At 42.4% G+C, this 27,477-nt stretch overlaps 1 protein-coding gene across 2 annotated transcripts in view; it reads right to left on the bottom strand.

The window, feature by feature from the left end:
• Nucleotides 1-27,463, bottom strand: part of MACO1 (macoilin 1) — a 52,062-nt gene extending 24,599 nt beyond the window's left edge. Inside the window, exons 1-5 of one of the 2 annotated variants that reach the window (XM_084652236.1) lie at nt 27,331-27,463; nt 9,692-9,833; nt 7,493-7,619; nt 5,033-5,156; nt 1,538-1,716 (exon numbers count right to left, since the gene is read on the bottom strand). In XM_084652236.1, the coding sequence (XP_084508362.1) occupies nt 1,538-1,716; nt 5,033-5,156; nt 7,493-7,619; nt 9,692-9,833; nt 27,331-27,443 (685 nt within the window). In that variant the 5' untranslated portion in view covers nt 27,444-27,463. Of the gene's footprint in view, nt 1-1,537; nt 1,717-5,032; nt 5,157-7,492; nt 7,620-9,691; nt 9,834-26,645; nt 26,845-27,330 lie in introns of those variants that run through there. The other variant, XM_084652237.1, reaches the window with a different exon arrangement.
• Between the last annotated feature and the right edge of the window lie 14 nt (nt 27,464-27,477).

The raw sequence follows: 27,477 nt of genomic DNA, 5'->3' as shown, positions 1-27,477 counted from the left end.
CCCCCCCCACAGTAACCTTCTGACCCCTCCACAACTTCTTTTTGGGTCAAGACCCTTACAATTTCAACACCGTGACATTTCAGATTTAAGTAGCTGAAATCATAAAAATTTATGATTTTTAAAATCCTACGACCATGAAATTGACCAATATGGACCATGAATTTGGTACATTTCACCTGCTGTTTTGTCATGAACATTTGTTTAAAAACATAATAAAAAAGTAACTAACTGTTGCCATTGTAAAGTTATTCTAAGCAAGCTAATCAGAGAGGAAAGGCCAAGTTTTAAACTTCTACATTTATCAGAACAGAAAAGACCAGGTATATGAGAAATATTATTTAACTATTTCTAAAACTGAGACCCCTTTTTTCCTCTACAAGGCAATGATGCAAGTGTTTTCAATAAACACAGAAAGACTTTGCTAGTTCTTATTAATGTCTGAGAGACCTGTTTAAAAAAAACAACTCTCTTTGGGGAAATAGCAAGTAAATTAAAAAAAAGCAAGGATAATTGTCACAAAATGTACTTTATTTCACCTTTTTTCAATTGTAATTAATAGTTCTTCATATTGTACTAGTATTTGTATTATAGTCTCTTTGGTAAAAATAATGAAATCTGAGTAATACACTCACTACAGCATATTGTTATTAAATCTGAAGTGGGAAGAGTCTGGAATTTTTGGTGTTAATTATAGAAACGATGTGGATTAGTGAAGGTCTGCTTTAGCATGCACAGTGGAATAGAAAGAAAGCGTTAGACATGAGGGGCCTGGTATAAGGCTTAAGGCCCAAACTAAAATCAGGCCCTGCTCAAACAAAGCAGAATCAGCAAGAATCAGGCTATGAGCAAGAATCAGGCCCTGTTACAAAACAAATGCCGGCTTGCAGGTTCACTGTCTGGTATATAAACTTGGCAAGAACATGCTGGTGTTGCAAAAACACAGACACTCATAACAGGTACTAGGCATTATGTATTCATGTAAGCAGATCCAGAAGGGTAATACCAGAACACCCCGATACAAAGTTATGGTATAAACACACTCCCCAAAGATGATATAGGGACACACTGATCCCTCCTAAAGATAACGTCAGGAAAACAGGGTAATGGATGGAGATGTTTTGATCGAACAAGCAGGTGCAAGCTATAGGGTGGTAACTAACCATGTCAGAGGGGCAATACGTAACTTGTTTGTTTCAGTGTATAAAAGAGGAGTAAGCGGGACAAGTGTCCTTTTCTGGCCCTGGGGTGGGGGGCGGAGGGAAGGAACAGAAAGTCCCACCACTCACTGAGCTGATCCATTGTCACAGGCATACCTGTAGCACACACAGAGGACTAATCCTGTGCTTTGTTGGCAATAAACCTGGCCAAGTGCCTTCCCCACTAAACTGAGTCTGTGGTCTTCTTGGGAAGTTTGATTGAAGCTGAGCCAGTGCAACATACAGAGAGCACACACACGCAGCCAACAACCGACAACACACAGCATTTCTTTTAATTACTGACGGTGGCAGCAAAATACTATGTAGTCAGTATAACCTACCTTCCTCTGCCTCTCTCTCTTGCCTTTGTAGCATCTGTTGCTCTGGGGGGAGAGCTTGCTGGAGAAGCTGCATGTAAAATTCATTCTCTTTCTGCACTTCTTTTTGTTTTCTTAATCGCATTTTGTAGCTGACATAACTTTTGAAGCCAAAGCCCAAAGTCACAACAGGATAGCCAATACTAGAAAGAAGACCATATTACCAAGTTAATAAGATGGACAGCATGCTATAAATATATCTGGTTACAAAAGACATGGTCTACAGCGGTAAAAGGTCTTTTGTTATACTGATATTCATCATTAAAGATGTAGTGACTTATTTATTTTGGTAAGCAAAGGCAGCTTTTAACTGTCAGACTGGGCAACATACATCACCTAAGGAGATAACAGAGACAACATGGCCTATAGATTTGAGCCTGGGGCTATGAGCCAGGAACTACAGATTTCTAAACCTAGCTCTCCACTTACTTTATATATGGGCTTTGGCAAATTATTTCACGCTTCAGTGCACACATCAGTAAAATGGGGATACTACTACTTACATATCCTTGGGGTAAAGCATGTAAGACCTACATATTGTTATTAGTAACAGGAATTTGAGCAATACAGAATGCTAGCAGATCATGCCATTAATTGTGCTAACAAGGACACTTAACCAGTGGGAAACTGTCCCTTGATAAGAGTATGTCAAATGTGTTTATTTTAATTTGAGAATGGAAAGAAGTCTCATCCACTAGCAAAAAAAGAAACCTGCTAGCAAATAAAACCATATTAAATTGATTTAGGCTAATAATCTGCCAAACAGAGGTCTTGAAGAATGCGCAGAGGCATGCCCGTATCTATAGCTTTGCTTCCAGAAAGTATAACTCTGCTGATCAAGGCTGATAAACTAGATTCATGCAAGTTTTTATATTTATAGGATTTATAATATTTGTTTTAGGCTTCCCATCAGTTTCTTTATCCCAATATAAGTACTTAACAGACCCTAAAATAAAGCTACAGCAATGATATGGCACTGATGACTTTCTAGGATTAAACATACATTCACTAGGAACTCAGCTTTTTACATACTTCAGGTGTCCTAGATCAGAAACAAACTCAGTTGCAGCAGGTTAACCATTATACAATATTTTTATTTTCTGTTTAGTAATGATATACTATGTAAATAAATTTGAGTTGCAAACATACTGCCAGATGCAAAGATTATTTGCATAAATATCTGATGTTATCTTTGCGACACTGTGTAAAGCTACCTGTAGCTACAGTTCTAAAACTCTGATGACATGCTGGAATGTTTTAATCCAATTTACAAGGCAAAAAACCTCTCAAGAGCTTCTGTAACCCAGAAGTGGTGGAAGCTCCCTAAAAGTGTGTGTGTGTGGGGAGAGGGGGGCCACCAGCACCTGAATCATGGCCCCCACCCCCATGCTGCCCCTTCCTCCCGAGGCCCTGCCCCCTGCTCGCTCCTCTCTGCCCCCTAACACCTGTTGCTCACCCTTATGGCTGGCAAAAAGTGATGGGACCATGGGCCCCTTGTTCCAGCACCCCTGAAATTTATTGCAGAGTGTGGACAATATATAGTTAGGGCTTGTCTTCATGGGGACACTCAGGAAAATTAATCCAAATCAACTAAAGGTGTGAATTTAAAGTAGATTAAACTGCATTAAATCTGTGTGTGGAAACTCATTCTGAATTAAAGGGGCCTTAATTTGGTTTAATTTAAATTTACTTCCTTGTTCCTGGAAGAAGCTGAAGACCTTATTTGTGCACAAAGATACTTCAGGATATTCACAAAGGGAAAAATGTATTAATTAACCAAGTAACACCAATAAACTTTTGCCCATATCAAGCTAAAATTTCCGTACAAATTTTTCCAATATGCTCTTTCTGTAAATATGTATATTGTATGTGTTATAAATATAAAGGGAAGGGTAACCACCTTTCTGTATACAGTGCTATAAAATCCCTCCTGGCCAGAAGCAAAACCCTTTCACCTGTAAAGGGTTAAGAAGCTAAGATAACCTTGCTGCCACCTGACCCAAAATGACCTATGAGGGGACAAGATACTTTCAAATCTGAAGCGGGGGAGAGAACAAAGGGTTTGTCTGTCTGTGTGATGCTTTTGCCAGGAACAGATCAGGAATGCAGCCTTACAACTCCTGTTAAGTTAGTAAGTAATCTAGCTAGAAATGCGTTAGATTTCCTTTTGTTTAATGGCTGGTAAAATAAGATGTGCGGGATGGAATGTATATTCCTGTTTTTGTGTCTTTTTGTAACTTAAGGTTTTGCCTAGAGGGATTCTCCATGTTTTGAATTGGATTACCCTGTAAGGTATTTACCATCCTGATTTTACAGAGGTGATTCTTTTACCTTTTCTTTAATTAAAATTCTTCTTTTAAGAACCTGATTGATTTTTCATTGTTCTTAAGATCCAAGGGTTTGGGTCTGTGTTCACCTGTACAAATTGGTGAGGATTCGTATCAAGCCTTCCCCAGGAAAGGGGGCGTAGGGCTTGGGGGGATATTTTCAGGGAAGACATCTCCAAGTGGGCTCTTTCCCAGGTCTTTGTTTAAAACGCTTGGTGGTGGCAGCTTACAGTTCAAGGACAAGGCAAAGTTTGTACATTGGGGAAGTTTTTAACCTAAGCTGGTAAGAATAAGCTTAGGGGGTCTTTCATGCAGGTCCCCACATCTGTACCCTAGAGTTCAGAGTGGGGAAGGAACCTTAACGGTACGTTTATGAAAAAGTTTCAAGAAATGGTATAGATCTCTTTGAAATATTGTAATTCTCTCCATCTCACAAGCAAACTGTCTCCAAATGTGTTTGTTGCATCTGGATAAAGTTTCATCTCACTTCATGTCTAAAATATTTAATGACAGTTAATGGTGAGAAATTTTACCATGAATTTGTACGATGGCACCAAGTTTACTACTAAGAGAAGGATCTTCTGGTGCTGTCTCCCCTCCCCTTCTTCTCTCATCTGAGCACACCTACTGGATTGGGCCACATCGACAAGTTAGACAGCCAAATGCCTACATTGCCCTGGTTCAGGCACTACACTGCGGCTTAGGCATCCTGATGCTTGGAGAGGGGCTGCAGTGCACATACTGAGAGAAGGAAACCATCAGTCGCCTAGGGAGCTTTCATTGGAAAAAAATTAGGTGCTGAGCAAGTTTAGGTACCTACAAGGTTGAGTGGCAGCTGAGCAGGGTCTTTGTGAATCCCAGTGGGACCTGATTCTGAGATTCAGGTGCCGAAAGTGACAGTTAGGTGTCTAAGTCCTAGAGTGAATCCAGTCCTCTGTTTATTTCCTGCATCTGCTTATTCTCTATTTTTATTGCCTTTTAAGTCATCGGTACTTCATCTCTGTGTCGTTAACGTGCTTGATAGTTTTTTCCTCTTGATGGTAATTTTGGCTGTAACATTTAGCTAGTTTTATTAATATTGTGCAGTTATATAAAAATTCATTACAAATAAGAGAAGGGAAGGAACACTTACCAGTGTGCAGCAAAAGGACGACAAAGGTCTACATGAAAGTTTTTGAGATCTTTAAATCTAATTGCTGCTTCAATATAAACAAAAAGTATCCACAGCGATACTGTTGGCAAACACACACCCCTCTCTACGGAGAAAAGAGGAATGCAAGCATCAGCAATACATTAAAGACAGCCAGTACTTTTAAGTTATTCTTTTAGAAGACTCAAATAAAAGGAAGTTAGTCAAGCCAGATGTAAATATGGAATTAAATAAAGACTAGCTCTTGCAAAACAAAAAACTAAAAAGATGTTTTAATTAAGATTTTAGCTCTAAAGCTCTGCTTTATCATCTAGACTCAAATGTTAGGTATCTCAGAAAAATAAAACAGAAAGACATATCTGATGAGATACCTTTGCCCAAACCCCTACAATATGGGTGAGCCCAAATGAGAAACACTGCAGAACTTTGGGGCCATGTTATAGTTTATGATCTTCATATCAAGGTTATTAAATTAGACTGAATACCCATTTAGGTACCTCTTAGTACCTGATGTAAATATGGCTAAAATAATACATGTGAGCAAATTTGGTTGCTGAGAAGACATGAGTGGGTAAGCAGAACACTGGTTACCCAATAGACCAAGCTCCTTCCCCAAATGCAGGCAGCAGTCTCCTTGACACACATTTCAGACTGGCTGAGCATTTGGGAGCCCATGATGACTTTTTTCTGCACTACTCTCACATTTTACTCTTTCATTAGTGCAATTAGGAGTCATACAAAGTGAGGGAGATAACTTTCCTTGGCCAGTAGAAAACAGAATTTGCCACTTGTAAATGTTATTAATCTGATATATAGCGATTATACTATAGGCCAATTTAAATTGTAATCTGTTACCTTAAATACGCTTTGTTCTTTGTCGACCATCCATATCCTCCAGCAGTAGTTTACTACACAGCTTTCCATCTACATGGATGCAACTTTAGAGCATGGATTCTCAACCTGGAGGTCATGAACTTCCAGGGGAGTTGTCACCATCCTCCCTGCCCACAACTGCTAAATGGGAAGGGAGTTCCAGCTAGATTTCAACAGGGAAGAGCCACTACTTTAGGGTTATCCCGACATGCTGAATACAGCAATATTTGATGGACAGTCTGACTCAGCAATCACCAGTAAGAATTTGCATTTAACCACAGAACCGCTATTGACTTTGCAAGTGTTTTATGGATTAATTCCATGCAACTCTTGGAACATTTTAAATGATCTCAATAGGGAAAGCTCACGCTATCCTTTAAGTTACTGCTTTAGGGTTCCCAAGTCTACTGGCAGAGGCAACCATCTTCCTGAAAACGGACATCATTTGACGAGAAAAACTTTGGGCAATCATTTTAAATATTTTTTTTAAATCCTAGAGTTATTTTAGGATTGTTTAAAACACTATTAAAAATGGGCAGCAACTGGTTCTCAGTTTCTTCCACTGCGCTCCCACATGCTATTATTACAAATGATTAAAATTGTTGGCAAGATGCTGCCTCCACCAGTGGGCTGAGAAATGACCACTGCAGTGTTGCTAACTCTTGTGATTTTCTGACATCTTGTGCTATTTGATGTTTTTCTTAAAGCCCCAGCTTTTTGAGGTACTGTATGTGATTAGGTGAGAATCTCCACTTTCATTAAAAAAAGTTTCTAGCCCTCATGGTTGTAGAGAAAATTTTGAAAACTTTAGAGTGCACCCTAAAGGCTTAGAAGCCAAATAACCCCCCCCCAAATATATTTTTAAAATATTCAGAGGATTTTTAAACCAATCATGATTTTTTGCACTCTGACTCTTTTTTTAAATGCTTGGAGTCAGCAACACTATCCTTGCAATAAAAATAGTTATTGCGACAAGTGCTTTAACCTGCAAATATCCATGATGCTAGCTAAAGTAATCTTTTAAATAAAAAGGTACACAGCATGTTCTGGTAAGCATTTTATATTTACCAGTGAAGGGGGGGGGGAAAGAAACAACATTTGCTTCATCGTTAATCTCTCAGTTAAACAGCTCTAATCCAAATAGCAAGAACAGTGCTAGTATTGTTTCACTAAACTCCAGTTTGTTTGTTTTTTATTAGTGCTCCAAATTTCTTGAGTTCAAACAGTTATGCAGCAAGGTCAGGCATTCACAGCTAGTTTTTGCTGTTCTGGGGACTCCTCTAGATACACTTTTCAAGCCCCTAGTTAAGGTGTCTTACTATTTACAAAAAAAAGTGCATACAAAGAAATCTTAAACACAAGTCACTGGGTTAAGGTTCTTTTGAAACTAAATTAATTCATTCCCATAAAAAAGGGACACAAAACAGATCTGTGAAACAAGTGGAAGGCACAACTCTAGCTGAAAAAATAAGTTTAATAAATCACAGAAACTATATTTCTGAACTTTGCAATGCAATGGTAAGATTTATATTTAACTAATAAGTTGTAACTAAAAGAATGTTGACCTACCTGTGTGCCAGACATACTGTACCCATACATACGTGCTGGCAGCAAAAAATAGCCATTGTATTGGTATGAAGAGCAGACATATTATATTTGATGTGAATGCTACACAAACAAAAAATACTGAAAAGGCCTGAGAAAAGGGAAAAAAGAAAGCATCTTAATGGTTCAATTATAATCCAGAGAAAACTACTGCTTTATATGCTAAATATGAAGTACAGCGTAGATGACATCCGGGTTATTTCAACATTAAAAGGTTACTACTATTTATAACGTGGGACAGAGCAATCTGATTGGCTAATGAAGGTTCTAACTGATACATTTATGTGACAAACAGCACACAACTCAGAACCGTGTACGTCCTATCCACTCTGCCAGCAGGTCTTCAAACAAAATCAGTGTGTGTGAACACAGCTGCAGGTAGGACTTCAACTGTGCTGTTGACAGGCCTTGGCATTACTATATTATCCTCTTGATGTCAACAATGCCATTTTGTGATACCACACTTACAAAAAAGGATTAGGTATGTAAACGGATGAGAACATCCAGATTATATTAATGGGATAAAAATATATAAGGATATAAATCCTGATGCTTCAGCACATAAGCCAAATCACTAACAGCAGTTCTGAAAAAACTTTCCTTGTTTCCACTGCTAGATAGGACACTCGCCTAGATGGACCACTAGTCTAATATGGTATGATGCTTCCCAGGTTCTGGAGCTCAGAATTGTGAGATCATTCCTATTCTGAGATGCTGGAGACACTTGGCTTTTGACTTCATGCCTCATTACAGTTGAGGTGTGCAGTTATTTGACTACAACTGAAAGGCCAGCAAGATTTTGTTTCTCACATGAACCAGCAAAAACCCTTCTTAGCACTTTGGGAAATAAAAATGTTAAAGCCATTAAGTGATTTATAAATACCAAATTATAATTTAAAGGAATATATTCTCTTCCCATGGGCATAACTGCCCCTTTAACAGGTGCTGTGGGCATTTAAAACGGTGAAATATACTCCTAAGGTTTTTGAGATAAAGATTAACCAGTGTTGAGTAACAATTTGCATTAAAAGAATAGTTTTCAGCTACTTTTAAAATATATAATCCTCAGTAAAAAAAAAGCCACCAACCTTTATAACTTTTGTTCACATAAAAACAAATTATACTTTATAATTATTTCCCTTACTTTCAACTATGAGTTAATATTAGTGGATGGCTATTATTTATTTTTAATAATTGTGATTAAAATCCTACATATTGTTATCCTTTTCCTGTTAGGGAAGGTCAAGTAAAGTAAAACGTGGATTTTGAGCCAATTTAACTTAAAGGGACAGTGTCAAGTTAGGAGCCATGACTGGGATTTCCCAGGGAGTTAGAGCCCAAATTTTATTGGAATTCATTAGAGCTGGGCACTTAACTCCCTAAGGCATCTTGTAAAACCCTAGCCCATATTTTTAAACACCACATTCCTTACACATGTAAGGAACATCACAGATTATTTAAACACAGAATTTAGATTTCACTATTTATTTTCAATTTTTAAAGGGCTGCCAGATTCCTACAACAAAGGAATCAACTTGAGGCAATTGCAGCACAATTACAAGGCCTGCAACTTTTCAAGTAGGGGATAGGGAGGAGAGAGACAGACAGACACACACAGAAAGTACAAAACAAAAGACTAGCCACACATTCAATCTAAATATCATTTTAACACAAAGCTAACTTTCAATCTACTACCAGGACCTAAAAGCTATTCCCAAAAGACTAAGCTTTTTAAAAGACAAGAGGATAACAACAGTTTATTTTTTTGGTACTTACATGGCCCCCATTGCCATGGTACCGGAGGGCCTCACGATCTTTATAATGCATTTATAATCGCAACACCCCTGTGTGGTAGGAAAGCACTATTATTCCCATTGTACTGATGGGAAACTGAGGCACAGAGAGGCTAAATGATTTGCCCAAGGCAAAATACAAAGTCTGTGGCAAAGAAGGAACTTGAACCCAGGTCTCTGAAGTCTTATGCTAGTGCCCTCCCTGCTAGACCACTGTTTCTCTCAAGAGCAATGATCAGTAAACACATGCTGAGTTGGTTGTATGAGGGTTCATGGAACTTTTCCATTGCTATGAGACCTAGAACTCCTCCACTGTTACAAGGTATTTGCTATCACAACCAGAAAAATCAGTTTTTTCTTTTATACTTACCAAACCCTGGTATCTGAACGAATCGTAAACGCTCCGGATGAAAAGCCAAAAGGGCCACAGATATTCAAATCTGAACTCCAGGACAAAGTCTGCCAGCAATACTAGTGCCCACACCACCAGGAATTTCAGGTACAGAAACGTACTGTAAAGAAAAAAGACAACTGATATTAATTTCAACACTTCTGGTGAAGAGTGGGATGCCAACAAGAGAACATTGTTCTGACCAAAAGAAATGTACCATATGCTTTTTTCTTATAATGGTTTTCTTGTAATGAGATTGATCACCTATAACACAAAATAGAGGTTTGTTCAAACACAAGCTGGCCTGGGCTAATGGAATCTTTAAAATTACAAAAAATGCTTTTGAATTTTTGTTTTTACAAAGTGGTGGAAAAGGAAACTTTTATTGCTGTTACAAAATGCTTTAGGCCAACGTCTTTCTTTACCACTCTATCATTTTTTTTATAAAAGTGAAGTTCTGTAAGCAGCTGGATATCATTCAAATGAATGCTGTCATGGCTGAAAGGCTCCACATTTTTTCTATTTCTCTCTCTCATATTTGCTTGCAAAGGACATGTAGTTTTCTGTGTTTTCCCCAAGAAAGTGCTGCAGAAGTTTGATCCTCTCTTTCTCTCATGTGTGCACACACAGTTACAATGTTAACAACTTAGAACTCACATGGCATCATACGAATTAAAGACAGGCAACCAATAAGGAATTCTGTTGCAATTTCAAACTGCCAAAGTATTGTTTTTCATAATACTCTTTAAAGTAAAGATGTCTATTTAAAAAATGGGAATATGGAGGCACAATCACACAGGCTTTGAAAGAGCCAGAAAAAGAAACCATATTTCCTGACTCTCAGTCCAACACTTTAACCACTGGACAATACAGGTCTCAAGATATTGAGACAAACACTGAGTGGTCTCTCAAGTGCTTATTTAGGTCATTCTTACAAGTGTTACCATATTAATTAATATGTTCTGCTACATCAATGAAGCTGGCAGAAGGAAAGGTGAAGAGTACCAGAGGCAATGAAAATCAGAGCTCCATTATCTTGCTTCATTACCTCAAAATTGACCTCTTACTGCATTATGTTAACTTGTATAATAAGTTGTTTGTATAAATATACATAAAATAAATAATTTTTTTAAACAGAGAGCTGCTCTACCATGATATCCTCAAGCAGCCACTTTCTCTGTATCACACTGTCAGGAAGCTCAATGGGACTTTGCCCTGGGATGTCTACTGAAAAACAGCCAAGAATTAACACATGCGATGTTGTGTAGGACTGTCTGTCTCAAGTTTCTGTACTGTGCATAGCCATTCATATTATCTGGGAAGTTACATAAGTCTTGATAAAAGATACAGAGAAGAAATCTTCTGTGAAGAACAAATTTACACATAAGCAGTGGGTTACAAGCAACTGAATACCGGTTAGCCCTGAAGAGCTAGTGGTGGAAATTACTGAGCTTGTTGCCTATCAGGTAGATCACTTCATTCCATTTCATTAAAATTCAACAGTGTTCTTATCTCAGGGTGATGAAGCAAATCATCACAGAAAGAGAAGCCATTATTGCTTACCAGGTCTCTGAGAACTATTCTTTTCTAGAGCAAGGCACCACCTACAGGTTTCAGAGTAGCAGCCATGTTAGTTTGTATCCGCAAAAAAAAAAAAAAAAAAAAAAGAGGAGGACTTGTGGCACCTTAGAGACTAAAATTTGTTTGAGCATAAGCTTTTGAGCGCTACAGCTCACTTCATCGGATGCATGTGTCCGATGAAGTGAGCTGTAGCTCACGAAAGTTTATGCTCAAATAAATTTGTTAGTCTCTAAGGTGCCACAAGTGCACCACCTACAGTTTTTACTGGGCTAATTACTGAGCAATTGCCCATCTTTTTGCTATGTACATCAAAGATGATGACGCCCTGGAGAGCCTCTATTAGCAACTATTTTAAACAAGACAACCCTCCGTGCATCTCAGAAACCTACAACCTGTAACCATTTCAGCAATTCTTTAAATAGCAACGCTGAAGTTTCAAATGTATGCAGCCATGGAATGACTGTGGTGTGGAGGAAGAGTGGCACTTTCTTTTTAATCTACTAACCACAACAAAAATGCTAAAGTATTTTGGAAGTGATTATAGTGGTGTCAGTAGGAAATGCAAGCTTGCACACAGGTATACAGTAATCAGATTCCCACACCCATACACGCACACTTGTCTGTAAAGTGCCTAGTAGTCAGCTGGTACTATACGAAGAAATACATTATGTAATTCATCCCCTTTCATATGAATGAAGAGATGGATTCTCTGCACTATGAATGAGCGTGAAGATACTCCAGTAGTAAGTTAGTTAAGTTACAAGAGGAATATTCCCTTTGAACACCATGGGTGCATCTGAGTTAAAGCAGGGGTGGGCAAACTACAGCCCATGGGCCACATCCAACCCATCAGACCTTTTAATCTGGCCCTCAAGCTCCATTGCCCTTCTCCGGTGCTCTCGCCGGGGAGCAGGGTTGGGGGCTTGCCCCGCTCCACCTGGCGCTCCCACGTGTTCAGGACCTGCGTGATGGGCGTGAGGGCACGCATGTTACTCCAGCTGCATAACCCAAATGCACCTCACACCCTGAAACATCCAAGTGTGGAAAGGGGGCTAATTTGATGTAATTATTGTAATACTTACTATTATAAATATACCTTCATAACAATGTAAGGTTTTATGTTTATTTCCACTAAAATGTATCTTTATTAAATATGTTTTATTTGAATATCTCTGAATTGTTAATTATGTGAGCATGTATGGCCTGCCATACAATGTCCATGTCCAGATGTGGCCCTCAGGCCAAAAAGTTTGCCCACTTCTGAGCTAAAGTGAAAGGTGTCAGGCATGGATAGGTACATTGTGCATTCCTGTGATGCATCATACAATTTATCTCTACAATTAGGTCAGCTTCCAAGATTTAAGACTAGGAAAACACCATACTTCCTCCACCTTAATTTCTTGTAATGGTTGGGTTCATATGGTTAAATCAAATTACTATATGGGATGCGAAAGTGACATTTTTGAACCCTCATGGTCTTTTCTGTTTCACTCCACTGTCCTTGGAGAGCAGAGGAACTGTGGATATTCCCTTCTCACCTAATAGGTTATTAGATTACCTACTAAAGGCCCAGTTCTGCAACTCTTACTCACTGCGACTAGTCCCATTCAAATGAATTAACAAGAGATTTATAAACAAGATATATAAGAAATCTAATAGGCAATGAGGTAAGAAGCTTCATGACCCGAAACATTGTCTACCCCTGGACTAAGTCAATTTGCAATGCAACTTTTTACTATAAAAACAATATTTTAAAAGCAATTTCAAAAACATTTTCCTGTATCTATGGTTGAAGCGTTTACACAACAGAATGAAAATATTTCCATACATTTTAAATACAACTATAAAATGACCCTAATAAAGTAATCAGAAATGCTAGGGCATTAACCTAGGAGATTAACATTTCTTAGGTGACTGCAGCATTGCTAATAGCGTTGCACTCAAATAATGCCCTCAGAGGATAGCAGAGCAGCAGCATGACTGTAAAAATCTCATAACTTCAACTTTTTTCTTTTAAAAAAGTGTCTAAGGTGGGTTTTGGCTGTACACTATGTTGTATTCTTTTGGGGTTAAATTCAGCCTTTGACATAGGACCTATACAAAGGCCCTCCATGACACGGAACCTCTGCAATACTCAGGTACGAGGGGAGACAGGTGTTGTGGTTTTGTAGTAGAACCTCGAAACTTTATGTGCCAGGGAAGCAGATACCATCCATGGCAGTTCTGAATACATCACTGGATTTGCACGTAAGCAGATCCAACAGCCAGGAACCCTCATGCAGATGCTATTATAGCTACTAGGCTGGAAAAAACAGCTGTGGAGGGCATGCACTGCACTTGGGGTTAGGCTGGGGGGGGGTGACCTGAATGTGCAGGGTGGACACAAGCGTAATTGCTCAGGTTAGGTGTGTTATTTGAGAATTCCATTCCTAGATACTTTAATGTTTCAGTCAAGAAAGAGAATGACATACAAAAATATCCTTTGCCAATCCAAATGTACCTGACTGCCCCATCATAGCACTGTTTGGGAAACAAAGACATTTGAAACAGTGCACACTTTTCAGCAGCTGAAGTCCATAATAATGGACATGTTCTCTAACAAATTAGTTTTGCCAAATGTAATGCAAATCTACTAATTATTTAGTGTCTCTGAGTTAAAACTCTTTCTGATGCAGAGCTTTGGACTACAGCCATTAAAACTCATTTAACTCTTGAAAGTCATGCTGACTTTCCCCATCTTTTTAAGAGGACCTCTTACAATGTAACATATACAATAAGGTTGCTCACACCAATATTAAAAAGTCTATTTTTTCAGATGTATATTGTTGTTCAAGGACTCAAGATAATTAAGAGCTTCATCAAATAAGACTGGAATGCAAAGGGGTTATTCTTTTAAAAAGGGGATGCTATACACTTGTATGGGCCTCAAGAAATACCTGCCTTTGAAAGCAGAAGTATCATTGTACAATATATTCTAAATATGCATGACACACACACAATATACATTAGAGGCATACATGCACATTCTGATGATCCTACCTGGGGGTTAAAAAGAGTGACAGAAAACTAATCCTGTTTTTGATACTGGTGATTTCTTCCAGTTAGTAGGTCAGATGGTAGTGATCCTTAGGAGTAAAAAGAGAGTACCTGAACCCTTGCATGCCCTTGTTCCACCCAGATATGGTGTACCTATGTTTGCTATTCCTGACAAATTGTATTGTCTACTTAACAGTTTTTGTCACCCAAATCAGAGGGGCTAAGTAGACAAACAGTGCTCTCCCCTATGCTGGTGTGCCCGTACGCTTTAAATGTCTCAAATAGCTATGGATGTACATGTAAAATTAAGCTCTGTTAGAAAAAAATATGCTATGACCTCTTGTTCTGGTAGGCGAATCACAATTTTGTTAGCTTTATGACAAAAATGCAAAAATAATATTCCATTATGGCGTTATTAACAATATTTCTCAATTGCTGCTTTCCTTTCCTTGGCTTTGTACTATTTCCCTCTACTGCCTTAACGTTTGTACTCTTCAAGCTCTGATATTTTCTGGACACTATTCTTCTTTACATTCTCTCACTGTTTTAGTCACTATCCCTACTGTGCCTCATCTCCAATATGCACATCCTGCAAGTCAAACAGCTGGTATTCCTTTGGTGTCTAGCATCAGCCATTTATTATCTATGACCCTCTCATATTCATTGATCTTTCTAAGCACATCCACACGTCTCTCCAATTTTGATAGCTGCTGTGTCAGTATCCTCGCTTACAGATATTTATCACATAGAAAAATGCTCTCTAACCTTAGACTCAAATGCATCACCCTGCACCCATTTTAATTCCCCAAGTAGTTTTTTCTCTTCTATATTAAGAACTCTCATGCTCAAGTTGGTTGTAGATAATTACCCTGCATTTTAGATATTCAATTTTCTGGTCTGTTACATCATACAAAAAGCTGAAATCAGCGATCTGCCCAAGAACTGACAAGAGCAGGGCTTTCCCTATAAAAGTGACATAGGGTCTAATTATACAATGGAAGGCCGGAGGGGGTAAAGACAAAAGATGGAAGTGTTGACCATAAAGGACCAGTGACTTGATCCAGTATAGCAAACCCAGTAAAAAGGTTGATTACTAGTATACTCATACAATGAACATGCAGTTTTACTCCAAACCCCACATTAATTGTCTCTCTCCCTTTAGATTTTCGAAAGGTTAATTCTTCTGAATTTTTTCCTAAGTGCCGGAGCTGCTCCCTTATTTGCTCATTCTTCATTTTCTCCTGACTATTCTACACCACTGCATTGTGTGGGTGCTGCAAGGTAAAAAAATGTCCAAAATAATTGGTGAGAACTATATTACAATCTGCAGTGCACACAAAATCCAAAGCAATAGCAAGCTACACTGGTCCACTCTATTCCTTCATGATCTGTGAGTCCCCAAGGCGGCAAAGTGAATCTTACCAGAATTGATGGCATGTTTCATTTTGCAGTCTGACTCACACATCACAATGGACTGGAAGGCATCTTGAAACTGGCAAAATGCCAAATGCAGAGGTAGGCTTCAGAGAGGTGAAGTGCAGCACCTATGCAGAATTACTACAGAGATCACAGAGTCAGTCAGCAAGATCTCAAGCCTGTCTAGCCGAGTCTAGCCAAAATACTTTGCATAGTTAGAAAATATGAATGGAGATTCTCAGATGAAAAAGATGCTTTATATGTGCAAAGGTGATTTGGGGAGAGAAGGGATACAGAATGGGGAGGGACAAGATGCGTATAAGGAGAACAGCAGGTAAACAAGAATACAGGATAGAATACATACAAATGGCATGAAGTAAACAGAATGAGGCTAATATGGCAATGTGTAAGGAAAATGTTTTACAATACGGAAGAGGTATTTGAAGAATCCAGAGAGGGATCTGCCCTGGTACTAAATCAGTGCATCAGATGGAGAAAATCTGTGTATAAGAAGAATGAGAGTAAGGGAAGATGAAATGGAAAAGTTACATCTCTTTTACAGAAATTCTGGAAGCAAATGTTATACGATGGCTGAACTGGAGGAATGCATTCAGCAATGAGTATGATATTATTGGAAAAATAGACACACCCAGACCCACAAAATAACTTAGCTGAAAATATCAAAGTACAGAACAGGTAAAAGTAAAGCAGGTAGAGGAACTGCAATGTGTGCAGAATGAGACACATATGCAGAGGGAAGCATTACCACCTGTAATACTGGGGACGACATAGTAGAACATTTAAATTTAAGCCCAATTGTATTTGAGATCTGGATTTAAGTTAAGGTCAAAAAACGTAGTCCTGTTGGCTTGTTACAGACCTCCAGGGCAGTTTGAGAAGGGTGAGCGGGAAATGTTTTTCCTGTTAAAGGATGATTATTAAAAAGTGCCAGATTAAATCATCATTGGGAAGAATCTTTATGTATTAAAAAAAGCCTAAAATGAGACCATATTCCTTGAGTTAGAACGTACCGTTTTTCCTTACAGTTTATTGAGCTGCCAGCATAGTCAAAGGCTTAACACTTGGATATAAGCCAAATTAGAAGTTAGGCAGAACACAGAATATAGTGAATATTTTATCAAAAAGTGCCACCAAGAAAAGCAGCACAAAAGTATTGGACAATCAGAGGCACATATTGTCCCCTCTTCACATGTGGCGCTCTCACTACCCACTTGAAGATTTCAGACATATACACATCCTCCTAAACATTCCTGTGGCTGGCAGCCCAGGGAAATGCCTGTGATTGAGGGCAATATATGGTATTAAAAAAAAACAACATTGAATGCATACAAAATGCTTTAGGGAAAGTTGTTTGGAATTCCACGATATATAAGGAAAGTCAGCTGAAGAGGAAGTTAAACCAGTTGTAGAGTACATTCGGAATTCATCTCAAATCTTAACCAGCTATAAAACTGGCATCGAGCGTCAACATGATTAAGTAGGGATATAATGAGCAGTATCAGCAACAAAGCTGAAAGATTTTAAACAGATCAAGAAAGAATGAGGCTTGGGAGGACTACTAAAAACCAAGAAACAGCAAGCTAACAGAAAAAAAACTTGAGAGGTAAAAAGAGTTAGTGTCAAATTGCAATGAGTACTTTGATTAATAAAGAAGATTTTAATATATGTGCGGTACAAATGGTAAAAGACCTGATCCATTCAAGAAAGATTGTGGAATAGGGAATAGGTAATTAAAGAATGGAAATGCAGACTTTTGACTGTATTTCATAGAAAAATAAAAGAGCAAGTGCTTGTCTAGAAAGTTGACCGGAAGATTTAGGGGAACACAGTATGCTTAAATTGTAGTGAAGTTCTTTTCAAATGTACAGTAAATCCTGCAATACAGCACAGAACTATCACATTTGCACATAGTATTGATGGAGTTTTAGCCTGTCCAGATTATCACAATACTTCAGAAGCAATGATCATTTTAAACTGTGAGATTGCACCACTGGCATCTGAAGCTTCCGTTGCAGTACACAAGCACAAAGCTGTCAGCAACTGTGCCAGCATACCATGCTACACAGCACTTAATCATGGCCCGAAGTAGCTTCAAATCGGACATGAAGAACCAGAGTAAATGGGGAAAAAAAGGAAAAGAAAGGACAGTAGAAAGGAAGAAGCAGGAGAGCAACTGCTGAAAATTGCAGAGAGGGAAAAAAACAAGAGGAGACCAGCCCAAAGACTGAGAGTTTAATGGCCCTTTCTTGAAGGCCTGAGGCATAAATAGCTGATTTAATGTATGGAATGAACAATAGAAAAAGCACTGTATGTAGTACAGTTACATATCGCTAATTCCATATTTTAAAGGCCTTAAACATTTAAACTAATTAGTTAAGTAAAAATATTGCACAAGTGTTAGTGTGCAAATATAGTATTCAGTCAATGAGACAGGAAGTTCACATTTTCACATGTAAATTACGATTAGACAATTCTGAGGGTCTGTTCTACAAGGTATTTATGCAGAAATAAATTCCTTTTCTGTTGCCGAAAATATATTGATTGTGGGGCTCCACAACATCCGTAAAACTGAAAAACAGTCACTGCAGAGAGATGAGAGAATCACCAAATTTTATTTGTTCCAACTGTCTAGCATGTACTCACTAAACTATACAGCTTCCAATGAGTACCTTAAACTACCTGAAATTTAGGTACGTATAAGTACTAACCACCATGTCCTCTTCAGAAATTTGGAAAGATAAATAGTATAATTTCATGTTAAATTTTTAACAAAAATTCAAATGCATTCCAGATTAAATTTCATATTGAAATCTAATACCTGTCTGAGTGTTATCATAAAGGTTGGGTTTATCTGAATATCTTTATAAAAACAAACATAGGGACCATTGTACCCATCTCCTCAAAACTATCTTACAGTCCTTTCCATTTGACCATTACTTAATTTTAGTTTTCTCTTCTCCAATTTCATCCCAGATATTTAACAATTAGATATTATTATTAGTGTTCAGCCACCAAATCCAAGAATAACCATAGGCTATCATTGTTTGTTTTTGGTAATATCTAGCACCAAGGGATCCTGACCCTGGTTGGGAGCCTTCAGATGCCACTGGTATAATAAATTAAAATATTAATAATAGTGTAAGGCACATTCCAAACAACCAAGACGACAGAATCCTGTCTCAAAGAACTCAGTCTACCAGATACAGACAGTGGTTAGTGGAAGGGGAAAAACAAATAGAGATTCTTAATAAAAGTCAACTAGATTCTGCATAGGCAGCAGGGCAGAAGTGTCTTTAAGGGGAACTTAAGTGTGAACACAGTAAGGGGTCTTGCCAATGAGCTCAGAGAGGTTAAACCATGAACAGGAGCCAAATGGAGAAATATTCGTAGTATGCAACAATTGCTAAATTCATTAATAATTTTGCAAAATCTTGGGTTGCTGAAATGGTGTAGACATAGTCATACATAGATTAAAAGCAACAATTTGCCTTTTGAACAAGAATGGCCCCTCTTCTTCCTTTGTGTGAGTATGTTCTTTTTGCATACAAGGGTAAACTTCACTTTACCAAAATCGCTGCTTTGAGCACTTGGGTGAGCAGGAGTCTTATAAATGACACTTGGTTGCTGTACAAAATCGAGGAGACAACATTGCGTTATGGAGGTTTTTTGTTTTTAATAGAGTCAGGATGTATTCAATGGTCTGTTTGTTTTACTTATCAGCTTTGGGGGCTCCATTTCACCAAACACAAAACCTATTAAGAAAAGGAGTACTTGTGGCACCTTAGAGACTAACAAATGCATGCATGCATGCATCCGATGAAGTGAGCTGTAGCTCACGAAAGCTTATGCTCAAATAAATTTGTTAGTCTCTAAGGTGCCACAAGTCCTCCTTTTCTTCTTGCGGATACAGACTAACATGGCTGCTACTCTAAAACCTATTAAGTTATCATCCGGATATTATAAAATGATTATTGCCATTTTTTAGGCGGGTCACAGATACTGCTTACCAATCTTGAAAGTTAAAGAACTCTGTCAAGTCACATCAGAGACTACTTACATAATATCAGGATATACTGAACTATGAGTGAAAATGGTAAGAGGGAAGGGAAACAAGAGAAGGGATGAGGAAAAAGGAAAGAACATTCCATATAAAGCACTTCTTGCTGATTAGGTTACCAAAGCAGCAAATCCTCCATACTAGCTTAGCCTACTATTCTTCCTGGAATAGTACTTTGAAGCTGTCTGAATTTTCAGAACAGAAGATATCAATATGAAATGAAAACACTAAGTGTAAAACAAAGAATTCCACGAGAAACAATTATTACAAGAAATGTGATGCTCTGTATTGGAGATACACCTACAGCTAGCATAGTTGTGTATGATTCTTTTAAAAAAGCAACCACCCACCCAATATTCCATCCCACCTCCCTGCCTCCCAAATCTGTTCCGATGTAAGAGAAGGTATATAATGTTGATTCTCTGTTTAAAAGCAACTGATCGTAGGATTCTAGAAGGGTCTGCCTATATATAAACTATTTTCCAATTGACGGTGCTCCCTAAATATTATCTATAAACAGAAGATGAAATTACTTTGTAACTTCCAAATGGTATTTTGCTCAAGAATAGACACTCTGAAACAATTAATAAAGTATTTTGTTATTCTACTACATTTAACATTGTCCTTAGATTTTCAGTCAATTTGACCTCAACAAGAGACTAAACAGAGAATGGATCAAAAGAATCCAATGAAGTAAGCAGTAAAAAATCTATATTTTTCTGAAAAATGTGTTTAAGAAATTCTTAAACTAGCAAACAAGTGCCAGTATATTATTTGTAAATAAGATTTATAGATAAGGGATTTCAGATATCAGCCAAATATAGAAATACAAAGGAACCCTTTTATAGTGACGCTATTTCTCACAGAACGACTTTCTTTTAAGCAGAGGGTCACTATAACCAGAATAATCACAATTTGCATACTGAAGTGAAGCAAAACTCTGTGGGAATTTCATGATATCAGAGTTCACTTTGAATTGGTTCCCTTTTGTAAAGCTAATGTTGATATTATGCACATTTGCTCAGATCTTCAACCTACTGCACATACAGACCTCAACTGAACTATAAATAGAAATGAGATATTATCACAGCTCATGATTTTCAACAATAAGTGTTTCAAGACGATCATTTTCTCTCTTAGTCAAGAATTATATAATTGCTGTGTACCTGAATTTGACATCCCTCTCTCACTAGCTCAAAAATGTTGTTTTCTCCTAATTGTTTAGGGCTTTAGTTGACAGTGTCTTGTCCACTTAAGAAAGCTACCAAGTTTAATACGCAAATAAAGTATAACTTAAATTAACTGTGCTCTTTAAAATACTCTTAAGATTAAAACATGTTTTTACAAAACAGCTGTTCAAAAAAACGTTCTATGGTTTTTTGATGTGTATTATATATGGAACATGTCAGTTCCATGCAGTTATTTCACACCACATAAGAGTCAGGTGCCTTTTGCCATCTAAGTAGTACAGATATTCTTGTAATTTCCATCTTTACAAATGAATTATTATTTAAAGTTAAAGTTTAAAATAAAACTAGTGCTATTTATTTAACAAGTCAAGACTCATGCCATTATACGGAATGCAAGCATATTCAGAACTGTTCTTGACCAAATTATCTACCTTATTTGTCTAGCAAGTCTTGTTTCTTAAAGTTTCTCACTGTTTCAGCTCCACAGCCAAAAGTTCTAACGTGGACAAGGTGCTGGCAGCTGCTGGCATTTTTTACCACCAAGTCATCTAGATTTACTCTGAGCAGTAATGACATATGACTTCATATGAAAAACGTTCCAATGTTTTCTACTAGTGGTGCAGCTCCACAATTTTAATAAAAATGTTAATAAAAAAGTTCTGTGCAGACACAGCTCTTTAGTATATTAGGATTATGACAAAGGAGGGCAAATACACCCTTATCAGGGAGGAAGGGGGAAGTATCATGTGCAAAAAATACCTCCTGACAATCCCCTCACCCTCAAAAGAGAGTGTCATCAGTCACTCCCAAGCACCAAAATATCTAATACTCTAACCAAATTCTATGGTCATTCAGTTTTTGCCCAAATATATTGGTAGTACTTGACTCTACCTCAAGGGGAAACCCATTCTACCTATTCACCATTCTCTCTGTAAAAATCATATTTCTAGCACACACACACACACACACACACACACACTAATGAACACAAGCCAAAATATGTTACTGTTTACAGTAAAGCACCGTCAACAGGTCTCTCGATCTGAGATTTTCTTACTCTAGTTTTAATGTATGACTCATGTTTATCACCAAAAAACTCTACAAGTTTAAAAGGGACACATGAACTTGTAATCTAGTAAAAAAAATTTAAAATGAGTTAAGTCAGTTTCATGGACTGCACCTGAGGCTGCTACCATTTTTTTTTTATTTACCCAATCATACCTTCTTATATTTTAAAAATGTCCATCTCCTCTGTTGTTAAAAAATCCCCACACAAACAGGAGAAACAGTGAAACTGACTATAAAAGCTTGTCAAAAGCACAAAATAAATAAACTGAAAAAGAAACAAGTATTCCTCTCATCTTTTTCAGGTACACTAAACTTAGATGTTTCTTATAAGATTTTATATAGAATTATGTTTTTAAATTGACAGTCCCTTTAAAGAAAACAATTTGCACTAATTCTGATTAAAGTAAGCCAATTTACTCTTCAAAATGCTTCTTTATAAGTCCTATAAACTTCTCTGAGTATAAGATCATCATAGTAAGTGATATGTCAATTTCACTTCTTTCTAGCAGAGGTTTTATACCCTACAGAAAAACAATAACTCCTTAACCTTGCTAACATGTTAGATGCTGCCGTCCGTCAAAACTTTGCATCCACAATGCCACTCATGCAAATTCATGCTGTCAAACCACTATGGAAAGTTATCTACAACATTACACCTCTTGAAGTCACATTATTCTGCTCTGTTTGAGGTATGTGGACAACTCTACCCAATTGTCAGTTTTGAACCGGACAGCCCCCCGAAATATGCACATTATACTAAACCCCTCACTACACCATGTAATGCAGGTGTTCTCAAACTGGGGGGCAGGACCCCTCAGGGGATCATGAGGTTATTACATGGGGGGTTGCGAACTGTCAGCCTCCACTCCAAACCCCGCTTTGCCTCCAGCATTTATAATGGTGTTAAATATATAAAAATGTGTTTAATTTATAAGGGGGAGTCACACTCAGAGGCTTGCTATGTGAAAGGGTTCACCAGTACAAAAGTTTGAGAACCACAGATGTAATGGTCCAGAAGGATAAATGTGGGGGAAAGGAGTGCAAAAACTCTGAACAAATCCCCTTCCCCAAGTTGCTTCCTTCAATTAGCACCAACAGGACCCTAGCCAGCAGCTCCCACCCACCGCAATCACCCTCACCCCGGTTCATATAAAAAGGATAGGGTGGGGGAAAACCACTACATAGAAACAAAACAGCGTCCCAACTAAGTCTGTAAAAAGGACAGGAGGAGGGTAAAGGTCTCGGGCAGTTGTTGAGGAAGGGAAAGGGGGTCAGGCCCTGAGCAGGAAGACGAGGCAATGCGAGGGGAAGGGAACGTTTGAGAGGAGGCACTGGGGGTGCTCTAAGAAGGGTCTATGTGTGGGGGTGGGGGGGGGAGTTATGAGAGGCAAGGGGACAATTGAATAGAGAGTGGGGTCCTGAAGGGAGGAGTGTGGCTCTGAGAGGAGACAATGTGTGAAGGAGGTGGGCATGAGGAGACAATGTGCATGTGTGGGAGCTGGGAGGAGGCTAAGTATGGGAACCCCTGCAGGGAGGTGATGGGGGAGGGCTGCGAGAAGGGAGGGGGGCGCAGCCCTGAAGAGAGGCAATGGGGGAGGGCTGGGAGAAGATGGGGGGAGAGAAGAAGTATGGGAGCCCCTGAAAGGAGGGGGGGTCTAAAGGGAGACGATGGGGGAGGGCTGGGAGGAGGCAGTGGGGGGGGGGTGGGGAGGAAGTATGGTTGCACCTGAAAGGAAGTGGGGAGGGCCTAAAGGGAGGTGATGGGGGAGGGCTGGGAGAAGACCTGGGGGGGGCCTAAAGGGAGGTGATGGGGGAGGGCTGGGAGAAGGGAGTGGCGGGGCTAAAGGGAGGTGATGGGGAAGGGCTGGGAGGAGGCTGAAGAGAGGCGATGGGGGAGGAGGCAGTTGGGGGAGTGGGGGGCCTGAAGGGAGGCGATGGGGAAGGGCTGGGAGAAGACCGGGGGCTGAAGGGAGGTGATGGGAAAGGGCTGGGAGGAGGCTGAAGGGAGGTGATGGGAGAGGAGGCTGAAGGGAGGAGGCGATGGCTGGAAGGAGGTGATGGATGGGGGGGCTGAAGGGAGGGGATGCGGGGCTGGAAAGGGGCTGAAGGGAGGGGATGCGGGGCTGGAAAGGGGCTGAAGGGAGGCAGTGGAGGGGAACTAGGAGGAGGCTGAAGGGAGGCGATGGGGGGCTGGGGGGAGGCTGAAGGGAGGCAATGGGGGGCTGGGGGTGGAGAGCTGGGAGGAGGCTGAAGGGAGGCCATGGAGGCTGGGAGCCTGAAGGCAGTAGGGGGGGCTGGGGGAAGGTGGTGGTGGAGGGCTGGGAGGAGGCTGAAGAGAGGTGATGGGAGGCTGAAGGCAGTAGGGGGGAGGGAAGCTGAAGGGAGGTGATGGGAGGCTGAAAGCAGTAGGGGGGGCTCGGAGGAGGTGGTGATGGAGGGCTGGGAGAAGGCTGAAGGGAGGCGATGGAGGCTGGGAGGCTGAAGGCAGTAGGGGGGCTGGGGGGAGGTGGTGATGGAGGGCTGGGGGGAGGCTGAAGGGAGGCGATGGAGGCTGGGAGTAGGTGGTGGTGCAGGGCTGGGAGGAGGCTGAAGGGAGGTGATGGGAGGCTGAAGGCAGTAGGGGGGGCTGGGGGGAGGTGGTGACGGAGGACTGGGGGGAGGCTGAAGGGAGGCGGTGATGGAGGACTGGGGGGAGGCTGAAGGGAGGCGGTGATGGAGGGCTGGGGGGAGGCTGAAGGGAGGCGGTGATGGAGGGCTGGGGGGAGGCTGAAGGGAGGTGATGGGAGGCTGAAGGCAGTAGGGGGGGCTGGGAGGAGGTGGTGATGGAGGGCTGGGGGGAGGCTGAAGGGAGGCGATGATGAGGGCTGGGGGGAGGCTGAAGGGAGGCGGTGATGAGGGCTGGGGGGAGGCTGAAGGGAGGCGGTGATGAGGGCTGGGGGGAGGCTGAAGGGAGGCGGTGATGGAGGGCTGGGGGGAGGCTGAAGGGAGGCGGTGATGGAGGGCTGGGGGGAGGCTGAAGGGAGGCAATGGGAGGCTGGGGGGAGGTGGTGATGGAGGGCTGGGGGAGGCTGAAGGGAGGTGATGGGAGGCTGAAGGCAGTAGGGGGGGCTGGGAGGAGGCGGTGATGGAGGGCTGGGGGGAGGCTGAAGGGAGGCGGTGATGGAGGGCTGGGGGGAGGTGGTGGTGGTGCAGGGCTGGGGGGAGGCTGAAGGGAGGCAATGGGAGGCTGGGGGGAGGTGGTGATGGAGGGCTGGGGGAGGCTGAAGGGAGGTGATGGGAGACTGAAGGCAGTAGGGGGGGCTGGGAGGAGGCGGTGATGGAGGCTGGGGGGAGGTGGTGGTGGTGTAGGGCTAGGGGGAGGCTGAAGGGAGGCAATGGGAGGCTGGGGGGAGGCTGAAGGGAGGCGGTGATGGAGGCTGGGGGGAGGTGGTGGTGGTGCAGGGCTGGGGGGAGGCTGAAGGGAGGCGGTGATGGAGAGCTGGGGGAGGCGATGGAGGCTGGGAGGCTGAAGGCAGTAGGGGGGGCTGGGGGGAGGTGGTGATGGAGGGCTGGGGGGAGGCTGAAGGGAGGCGATGGAGGCTGGGAGGAGGTGGTGGTGCAGGGCTGGGAGGAGGCTGAAGGGAGGTGATGGGAGGCTGAAGGCAGTAGGGGGGGCTGGGGGGAGGTGGTGACGGAGGACTGGGGGGAGGCTGAAGGGAGGCGATGGAGGCTGGGGGAGGCTGAAGGGAGGCGGTGATGGAGGGCTGGAGGGAGGCTGAAGGGAGGTGATGGGAGGCTGAAGGCAGTAGGGGGGGCTGGGAGGAGGTGGTGATGGAGGGCTGGGGGGAAGCTGAAGGGAGGCGATGGAGGCTGGGAGGAGGTGGTGGTGCAGGGCTGGGGGGAGGCTGAAGGGAGGCAATGGGAGGCTGGGGGGAGGCGGTGATGGAGGGCTGGGGGGAGGCTGAAGGGAGGCGGTGATGGAGGGCTGGGGGGAGGCTGAAGGGAGGCAGTGATGGAGGGCTGGGGGGAGGCTGAAGGGAGGCGGTAGGGAGGCGATGGGGGGCTCGCAGGAGACACGGGGCAGGAGGGCTCAGCGCTGGGGCGCGAGGCGGCGCCGTTCGGGCTCGGCCCCGGGCAGGAGCGCCGGGGAGCCGACCCGCCCGGGCCCAGAGTGCGGCCTAGCGGCGGTTGCCGAGCCGGCCGGGACCCCGCTGCCCGCGGTGAGGCCGGGGAGGGGGGCGCGAGGCGCCGCGAGCCGGGCTGCGGGCGGGGGTGCTGCGCCCTGACAGGCCGCGTCCCTCGGGTGGGGAGCGAGCTGCCGGGGGGAGGGGCGGCCACTGACAGGCCGGGAATGGGGAGCCCGAGGCGGGGCACGGGGAGGGGGGGCGAGCGGCGCTGGGGCCGGAGGCAGCCGGGCCGGGGGAAGGGTCCTGCCGGGGCAAGCGCAGGGGCCAGCCGGAGCGGAGCGGAGCCGAGCCGGCGCCCGGCGGGAGGGGGCGGGGAGGGACGGCGGGTAGGAGGACCCGCGGCAGGGGGAGGGGACGAGGGGCCGGCCGAGGCAGGGCGGCGGGGGCCCGGCCGGTACCTGCCGTAGATGCCCTCGGTGATGCGGTTCCGCTTTAGCGGCCGCCGGAGTTTGCTGCAGTCCGCGCTCCGCCGCTTCATCCTCCCGGCCCCGCGCTGGCTCGGACCCGCCCGGCTCACGGCGCCACCAGTCGAGGCCGGGCAGATTTTTTTTTTTTCCGCTTTTCTCTCCCCCCCCCTCTTGGAAACAAAGAAATAAAAATAATTTCAGGTCCGTCCCTCCCCGCCGCGTCCCCGCGCGCAGACGCCGCGCCCCCGCCCCGCCTCGGCGGACGACACCCAATCCGAGGCTGACAGAATGGGATCGACGGGAGGTCAAACCAATCAACGACAGCGAGGGTCGGACGGACGGGCCACAGAGCCAATCAAAAGGTTTGTCCCGCCCCTTATATGACGTTCAGGTCACAGGCCCGCCCCACACTGAGTGACGTCTCGAAGAGAGAAAGAAAGGTGAATTGACAGCACACCCTCCAATTCCTTGAAGGGATTTTGTTCTCACCCCACCCACCCGGGCGTTCGCACCAGGCACGCGCCCCACATTATGAGTGATAGCAAGGTTGACCAATCAGAGAGAAAAGCAAGAGTGGGCGGGACTTTACCATTCGGAAACGGACAAAAAGAGGCCTTATTCTATCTTTGACTGACAGATTCCCACCCCCCAAGTTTTGATTGACAGCCTCACTGACCAATAGGCTATCAGGAACGCGAGAGCGCAAACCCAGTGTCCAAAAGTAAGAGGACAGAAGGTCCTTTGTCCCGCTCCGTGTCTCTCATAACGCAGCCGCCCAGGACGCCGCATAGCTCTGCCTCTACAGTGACTGACGGACAGCTTG

Source organism: Lepidochelys olivacea (genome assembly GCF_965140295.1).
Source record: "Lepidochelys olivacea isolate rLepOli2 genome assembly, chromosome: 19".
In the NCBI taxonomy this organism is placed as follows: domain Eukaryota; kingdom Metazoa; phylum Chordata; order Testudines; family Cheloniidae; genus Lepidochelys; species Lepidochelys olivacea.
The sequence above is the reverse complement of the archived record's forward strand: the minus strand, read 5'-3'. Positions and strand labels throughout refer to the sequence as shown.